General features: G+C 36.9%; 1 protein-coding gene across 1 annotated transcript in view; it reads left to right on the top strand.

Annotated features, from left to right (window-relative positions):
• LOC107743332 (rho GTPase-activating protein 25-like) overlaps positions 1 to 8,428 on the top strand; it is a 20,983-nt gene extending 12,555 nt beyond the window's left edge. Inside the window, exons 11-13 of the mRNA XM_016556501.1 lie at positions 4,900 to 5,060; positions 6,116 to 6,726; positions 7,509 to 8,428. Of these exons, the coding sequence (XP_016411987.1) occupies positions 4,900 to 5,060; positions 6,116 to 6,726; positions 7,509 to 7,710 (974 nt within the window). The 3' untranslated portion in view covers positions 7,711 to 8,428. The remainder of the gene's footprint in view (positions 1 to 4,899; positions 5,061 to 6,115; positions 6,727 to 7,508) is intronic.
• Positions 8,429 to 8,981: the final 553 nt, after the last annotated feature.

Genomic DNA, 8,981 nt, shown 5'->3' with positions numbered 1-8,981 from the left:
CACAGCAGGACTTTTTCTTCAGCATCAGGACAATCACAGCAAGTCTGCAAATATTTGTCAAGCAGGAAGCTGCCGGGTTCAGACAGTTAGCCACTGTCATCACCACACATGTGCATGATGGTCTCATGATATAAAAATAGAATTAGTTCAGTGACAGGTGATTTCATTTTCAGCAAGTCTCGGACTCATCTGCGTGTTTGTCTTATTCTCTGCCTGCTTTTTATCGGTTGCCACCTCAGCTCGCTCCAAGAGTGTTATGCCAGGGGAAGGGAGCCCTGGATCCACTCACACTGGTTTTAAGAGATCCATGGAGAAACCTCTGAAAACAGGCTGGCTGAAGAAGCAGAGATCCATCGTAAAGAACTGGCAGCTGCGCTTCTTTGTGCTGAGAGGAAATGTCTTAACATACCATAAAGATGACAGAGAGAGCGCTGTCCAGGTAGGAGACAAGCAAGCACGAGTAATACAAACATCACTATTTTTATTATTTTTAATGCATCAATTTTTTATTAATTTTTTTTATTTCTTCTTTCCTGGTTTTTTTTTAATTTTACGCAATGCTAGTCCAATCAGTCAAATAACTAAAATTAAACTTGTAATAATTTGATCTTTTTATCTTCTTCTTCCTTTTTCTTTTTGATTTAGAATTTGGTCTTTAGTATTTGGTCATGTGATAATCATGTTATTCAGAATCTTAAATATTTCCTCTTCATTTTACATCATAATATCATAATATCAAAATCCAGGTTTAATCTATATCTTGAATTCTAGATTTTTTAGTGTTGTCTCAGATTTTTCTGTCTGAATGTCATGTAAATGTTTCCAAACTGATAACGTAATGCAAGTGAAATTTGCTTTTATATTTATGCATTTTTTCTGATATTTATTATTATTTTATTTATTTATTATATTTTATTTACTAATTTGACTATTTACTAAATTATTTACCACTCGGACTGTAACTATACCCTCTTGTCTCATTCTGATCTCAGGGAACCATACCTTTGTTCTCATGCCATGTTAATGAGCTGCCATCAAATGCAGATGATAAATTCCTTTTTGAGATTATCCCAGGTGAGTTTTTTAATTAACACTTCTCTTGCACTAAGTGTAACCCAGGCCTGCTATCTATGCAAGTTGTTTACAGTGTATAAGACCTCATTGGCTACTACTGTATATGTTGGTGGGCAAAATCATACAGTTGTTGTGTCCCTGATGCAGCAGGTAGCAGTACAGATCGGGAGCGGGAGCGGGAAGCCTATGTTCTCATGGCGACCAGTCAGAGCGAGATGGAAGAGTGGGTGCGCTCCATTCGCAAAGCCATCGGATCACGGTCTAATGGAGGTATCTATCATTCATCATAATATACATTTATATTATAAAGTTTGTTATAGATTGAGGAGGTTCTTAGGATCATTCTCTCTCATACTGTAAGAAAACAATTGTAGAAAAACGGAAAAGGTACTAGTAATTTTGTGCCAGGACAATGTCTTTTAAGTTTAGGGACATTTCATTTAACCCTAAAACACAACACAATGTAATGCATAATTTAAAAGGACTAAAACAGGTTTCTAAAACACCTGTGGAAAATCAATACACAAAATTCCTTTTTTAGAGTTTATGGTGGTGTAGACTAGTGGTTAAAATTGGTAACTCGGATGAAACCCTATTACGTTGATGGCATTTAGGTTGTTTCAGAGAGACTGTCATAATTTATGATAAATTTAAATAGCCTCTTGTTTACTATAACTTTGCTGTGTTGTACGACTCTAATGTACAAAGGGTGTCCTATTAATAATATCCATAGACTGCCACTGCTATTCAATAAAATTGTTATGTTTCTCTCCTCAAAGTATTTGGAAAGAGCCTTTCAGACATCATGGTGTATGAGAAGAAATTTGGGCCACGTCTGGTGCCCATCCTGGTGGAGAAGTGTGCTGAATTCATCAGAGAGCACGGTCTGAATGAGGAGGGCATCTTTCGCCTGCCAGGACAGGACAACCAGGTCAAACAGTTCAGAGAGGCCTTTGATGCCGGAGAGAGACCCTCATTCCCCTGGTAAAGTTTCACATGTCTAAATCTGAGTGAAATTACTCATGAATGCTGTAGAGAGCTGATCTGAATAAAGCATATTGGTTATTGTTTAGTCCGGTAATTGCATGCAATGGTACTGAATACATACTACATTCATGTACCATGGCATTTACATGGTACTTCAAGGAATACCATGATATTACAATACAGTACAGAATATAATAAAAACAAATATTGTGAAATGTTATTACAATTTAAAACAACTGTTTTGTATTTTAAAATATTTTAAAATAATAACTTATTCCTATGATGGTTGAAGATCAAATTGATGATTATTATCAGTGTTGAAAACAGTTGAGCTGCTGAATAGAAGGTTCAGAAGAGCAGCATTTATTAGAAATAAATTAATAATTGTACAAATATCTTTACCTTTACTTTTGAACAATTGAATGCATCCCTGCTGAATAAACATATTCATTCCTTATAAAAAAAAAATACTGACCCCAGACTTTTGAATTAGAGTGAAAAAAGGTAATACAATGGCTTATTGTATTTATTTAATTTGTTTGTAACAACTTCAGGTTACTCCTTACTACTGTGTGTGGTGAAGAGAAGCATTATGTGAAACGAAATAATGAAAGAAATGTCCAAAAGTCAAGAAATAACTGGAATCCACTAAAAGATTTAATTTTATGATTTTTGGACCTGATTTTGTGACCATTGGTTTCCGGACTTCAGTGTTCTTTCAAGTTTGCATGCGAATGGGGCTTTTATGTGGATGACCACACTCTGCATGACCATTTATGGTGACGCTAAAGTCTTCACTGCTATTTTGAGGAAGTAGAATAGGTAAAGAGTTTGACCCAGAATGTATGAACTAGATGTGTGAGAGAGAGAGAGAGGACGTGCAAAAGCATGAGAGATAGAGAAAGAGAGATACAAAAGCACACTATTTCAGAGGAACCTGGCACACACTGACGATCTGCGGCTGAGCCACATCCTGTCCTGACTAACAGAGATCTTGCCATTTAACACACGCACATATCCATTTGACAAGCAACTGTTTTTGCATTTCATCTTCATCCTTTCTGACTGCAAAGATGATTGTAATGACTGTAATTATCGCAAGTCAAATTTATACTTCATTTGTTCATACCTTCTGCCTGCAGTGACACTGATGTCCACACGGTGGCGTCCTTACTTAAGTTGTACCTCAGAGAGCTTCCTGAACCTGTTGTGCCCTGGACTCAATATCAGGACTTCCTTGACAGCACTCTGATGCTGGATGCTGCCACTGCAGCTGTGAGAAACACATTCACAAAGACAGTATGTCAGATGAGCACTGATCCTTTAACTAACTGCAATCTGATCAATCCCAGGGCAAAGAAAAGCTGGAGGAACAAATCAGCCTTCTGCCAAAAGTGAACTACAACCTCCTGAGTTACATCTGCACCCTATAAGACCTATAAGAGTGAAAATGGATCAGACACTGATAGGAGCAAAAACAGGCCATGGCATTTGTTTTGTTATTTTTGTTATTTCAGATTCCTTTTTGAGGTCCAACAAAACTCAAAGGTGAATAAAATGAGCATTGAGAACCTGGCCACGGTCATGGGAGTGAACCTGTTCAAGCCGCAAGTGGAGGACGCCATCAGTATGATGAAGGGTCAGTAATCATCCTAAGATGGATAAAACATTGTGTTCTATGCAATTTATATTGTTTTTAAAATACCCCATGAACTCAAAATATTGATGTGCCTTTTAGTCTGTTAGGGGTGGGTGATATCCCGGTAGACACGATTAAGTAAGACACGATTAAGATTTTAAACCTTTGAAATGCAATCGGCAGCGAAAGAGAACACATTTCGCTATATGTGTGTGCTGTCTGAGAGACTGTTTCTGAGCCCTGTCAGAGAGTAGCTCAGTACAGTAGCTCTTAAGTGTAAGCAAACAGCTGAGAAAGAAAACACATGTTGGATCCGGGCAGCTCTTAAAGTGACAGCAGTCTAATATTCCTGTTGTCTGTCATTCATGTTTATCAAACAACAAAAGAGAAAATCTCCCACTGCTCTTGACTAAATCAATTGCTTCTAATTAGTTTCTTATTCTTATTTAATCACTGACAGTTTACTTGTCTTCAGTGAGCTTGAGTTTTTTTATTTAGGCTAGTATTAGTTTTTTGTGATATTGACACTGGTAACAAGAATTATGAAATTTCTATGGTATCAAAAATTTTGATATCATAAAGACCTTATTTAAAGCAAAAATAACTATATCGTGATATATATATATATTGTTGCAGAGAAATAAAATTACTCGTATCGTGATATAAGATTTTGGACATATCGCCCACTCCTAGTCCATGTCTGTTCAAATATACGAAAAACATTTTTTTAGCAGAAAAGATTAAAATTTACAGCCTTTCTTTTCTGGAAAATTGAACCCAAAATGTTAATGACATAATTTCTTGCTCCAATTTTTAGTATTTTCGTCTAATAAAATGAGAATGCCCCTGTTTCTAAAACCAACTGCAATAGCAAGAAGCATATCATGGCATGCTAGCATACTACTTTTTCTGCACTACATTTCTTGCTATATATGCTATTCCATTTCAGTAGTTGAAAAGTTGGGTAATATGTTTAAACTAAAGGCTATTAGCTATATATATATAAATAAATAAAAACTTTGACATATCATACAACTTCCTGTTTTAACAGCACGCAGAATATCAATCAGAAAAACAAATCATTGGTTGTTTATGGGATATTTAACCTGAACTGCAATGAGTAAGAATGAGATTTCAAGTATGGTGTTTATGGTTAACACCTTGTAGTGATGATCTTTGTTCTCACCTCATACACACAGGAACGCCCATGATACAGAAGGTAATGACGGTGATGATCAGACACCATGAGCTGCTATTCCCACGCTCTAAAGACATGCTGCCATCTCCTCTTCCAAGCAAGAAAAGCAAAAGCAAGAAGAACAGTAACCCTCGCAGTTTTGTGGGCTGGGAGTCTGCAGAGGTACCGATCACGTAAAATAACAGCTGTTTTCAGAAGCACATTCATGGAGAACTGTTTTAAAATGGTGATTTATAGGCCTGGAGAGCTCTTAAATAATAAAATCCAACATTTTAAATATAAATGTTTTAATGTTTTTGAAAGAAGTCTCTCTTCGCCAAGGCTGCATTTATTTGTTCAAAAATACAGTAAAACTGTGATACTGTAAAATAGTATAATATTAACTGTTTTCTATTTTAATATAATTCATTATGTTAAATCATTTAACATTTAAAATGAATTGATTTCTTTAATGGCCGAAACCGATTTTTCAGCAGCCAGTCAGTGTCACATGATCCTTCGGAAATCACTTTAATATGCTGATTTAGTATTCAAGAAGTCTTATTTTTGTAGAAATTGTCATACTTTTTTTTTTTTCCAGGAATTTATTTGAAATAGAAATGCTTTGAAACATTATAAATGTCTTTACTGTCACGTTTGATGAATTTGATGTGTCTTTGCTGAATAAAAGTACTGATGTCTTACAAAATGCTCTTACCCCAGAATTCTAAGTGGTAGTGTATAAAAAAATTTCAATATAAATTTGGCCTTGTTCTTGGCAATATCAGTGATTTTCAAAATTCTGAAATATTTGATCCGTTTTGAAATATTCAGCTAGAAATTTTTTTTTTCGTTTTCTTCAGAGACTTTAAGCATTTAGATGGCATATTATTTATAATGTAATTTATAAAAAAAAATCAAAATAGCTGGAAAGGTTTTTGTTTGTAGGCTTCAAATTAAGAATACACTCTAAAAAATGCTGGGTTGTTTCAACTCAACGTTGGGTCAAATATGGACTAACCCAACTTTTGGGTTAAAACTTTAATTAAAAAATTTAACCCAACTGTTGGGTTAGTCCATATTTGACCCAATGTTGGGTCGAAACAACCCAACATTTTTTAGAGTGTAGTCATACTTGATGAACACACCTGCTGTTTGTCAAGGTTTTTTTGAAGCTGTCACTGCGTTACTTTCACACCTGTATCTCTTAACCGATCGTATTACTCTTCTCTCTTAAGTGCGAGGTGTCCTCCCTGTCTGAATCTCCTGAGGAAGAGGAAATGGACAAACCTGAGGAAGAGAGGAAGGACCTGTGGTCATCTGAGACGGGATCAGAAGACACACCTCTTTCTCCTTCCTCTCCATTTTCATCTGCAACCGACACCTGGCCCGACAGCCCCAGAAAAAGGACGCAAACTCTACCCAGCTTAGGCTGTCCGCCAGCGGGAAGAGGCCGTGAGCCTTCTTGGGAACGCTGGAGCAGGCTCCAGGAGAGCTTTAACGAGAACGAAGAGAAAACATTCTCAGAGGACATCTTTAAGTTACTTGACCTGCAGAAAGTGACACTGTTTTCTGGAGGGCAGAAAAGTGAAAAGGAAAAAGTCGAAGGACAGAAGGACACAGAGGACACAGGCTTGCATAAGACAGGTAGCAATGTCGTGGACAAACAGATAGACGCTGTAAAACCACAGGCACAGAGCACAACACCCGTTCCCAAACCTCGGCCGAGCAACGATGTGACTGCGCCAGCTGTGAGCAGAGAGAAGACCGTGGAACCTACAGCAGCTGCTCTACAGAAAAGCAATCCAGCACAACCAGAAAACACAGACTCAACAAACATCATCAACAGGTACGGCCAAATACAAGTGTGTACCTGTGTTCATCATTTGCCATAGTGGAGTTTGTGAAGGGTCAGGGATTTGAACAAACATCCTTCAGACATAGACTTTGCATGGCAGACAATAAAATGGGCTCATACTTACATTGAAGGAGGGATCCGGGCCATATTTAGGGACCAGAATGAGTCTTGGGGGTGAGCTCTTTATATGTGGCCTATTAAGTAACCAACAATTAGCAACCACATAGAACACTCTAGAAACCATCTAGCAACAACTCAGAACACTCAGGGATCTTTGATTTCCAATAAATAAAATGTATTGATTAAAATGTATTGATTAAGCTCACCAAGGCTGCATTTTTGGATGAAATATACAGTACAGTAAAAACAGTAGCCTAATTTTGTGAAATATTGTTACAGTTTAAAAGAACTCTTTTCTATTTTAATATATTTTAAGATGTAATTAATTCCTGTGATGCAAAGCTGAATCTTCAGCAGCCATTACTCCAGTCTTTACTGTCATATGTCCCTTCAGAAATCATTCTAATATGCTGGTGTGGTGCTCAAGTGACATTATTATGATTATCATTGTTGAAAACAGTTGTGCTGCTTAATGTTTTGTGGAAATATTTTTTCAGGATCCTTTGATGAAAATAAAGTTGAAAATAGCATTTATTTTAAAGATAAATATTTTGTTAACTTTATAAATGCCTATAAATGCCTTTAGCTTTTGCTTAATCTTACTATCTTATATATATATATATATAAGTGTGTGTGTGTGTTTGTACTTTCAGTCTCCAGCAGAAGAACAAAGAGCTGAGCGCTACAGTGGCAAAGTTGCAGGCAGCACTAGAGGCAGAGCGACGCTGCAAAGCTGCATTAGAGATCTTACTACGCAATGCAGAGCGCAGCAGGGATGAAGCACTTGTGCGCAATGAGCAGCTGAACCGAGAGATTCAGGAGTTCCTCAACAGACCGACTGCTGGACCGTCATAGTGACACCATCAAACGAACAAAGTTCAAACTAAGTCCTGTCTAGCTCCTCAGAGGAGTACACAACAAGCTGGACAACTCCATCGGGTTTTACACCATGAACTGCTCTGAATAATGTCTTCAGAGTAAGACTAGTGGTAATGTTCATCTCTCAGGTTTTGTCCGCTACAGTATATGACACCTTATGTACAGAAATTACAGATTTGATCTACTTACAAGACAAGATGTGAATTTTGAAGTGATGCAGTATTGGAGTAAACAGTTTAGAGATTTATAAAGAGTATTTAATTACCTTTTTGTAGAAATTTTATAGTATTTTCTAATGAATCTAAAAAAAAAATAACTCCCCAACAAAAACTAAAATGCTGGTCGGCTTTGGTTTTAAAGAGCCTTTTTTTTTCAACAAGGAGAAGTCTTGCCCACCTTTAATTCTTAATGATAAATTAAAACAAAATCTATTGTGGCAGAGGTTTAAAATAGTTATTTTTTATGTGATCACTAGACTGTGTTAGACTCCAGTAGAGTCTGTGAACAATTTGGTGAAAACACAAAACGTGGATTACTGTCAGTAAATAAACTGTTTTTATCTGGCTTTTCTTTCCTGCACCTTCACTTCTGTTGTCTGGTTGCAGTCAGAATGAGATAGTGTGTCAGAAGAGATAAAATGTGACAGAGTGTGAGAGAGAAATGGGAAGAATGCTTTCAGATCAGAATTCACACAAGAGACCAGGGGAAGGGGTAAAAACACTGGGAATTACGTAAAGAAAAAAGAAGCCCAGATAGCATTGTATCTGTCAGCTGTCATAATGCTGATTAAATGATAGGGAAGGAATTTCCTATTTCCGATCAGGCTGAATTAGACGGACAATGTGCTGCTCAAAATCAACACAAAGCTGATAATGTGAATATATGGTCAGGTGAGTCATTCATTTGGTGGATTCCAGTTTGTTCCGTGATGCTCTTCAGTGGACGTTTCCAGATGTGTCTCTTGTACACTTAAATGGAGCTCATGGCAGCACAACAGTTTCAAAGATAAACTACACTGTCATCAAGTGTTTCTCCTATGTAGGAAAGATTATCTAGAGGAAGAGAGTGAGCAAAGCATGTGACACCACTGGTTACTGGGTCAACATTTCACACGCATGCCCATTTATAAACTTAAATAATAATTACCTGTGGAGTACTAAATACATTTTGAAGAATGCTGCTCTTTATAATGTAATAATGGTATAGAGTTTCAAAATTGCTGGGAAAAATAGCACCAAAGCATTCCA

The sequence above is a fragment of the Sinocyclocheilus rhinocerous genome, unplaced genomic scaffold, assembly GCF_001515625.1.
Source record: "Sinocyclocheilus rhinocerous isolate Xijiao unplaced genomic scaffold, SAMN03320098_v1.1 scaffold2844, whole genome shotgun sequence".
In the NCBI taxonomy this organism is placed as follows: Eukaryota; Metazoa; Chordata; class Actinopteri; order Cypriniformes; family Cyprinidae; genus Sinocyclocheilus; species Sinocyclocheilus rhinocerous.
The sequence above is the reverse complement of the archived record's forward strand: the minus strand, read 5'-3'. Positions and strand labels throughout refer to the sequence as shown.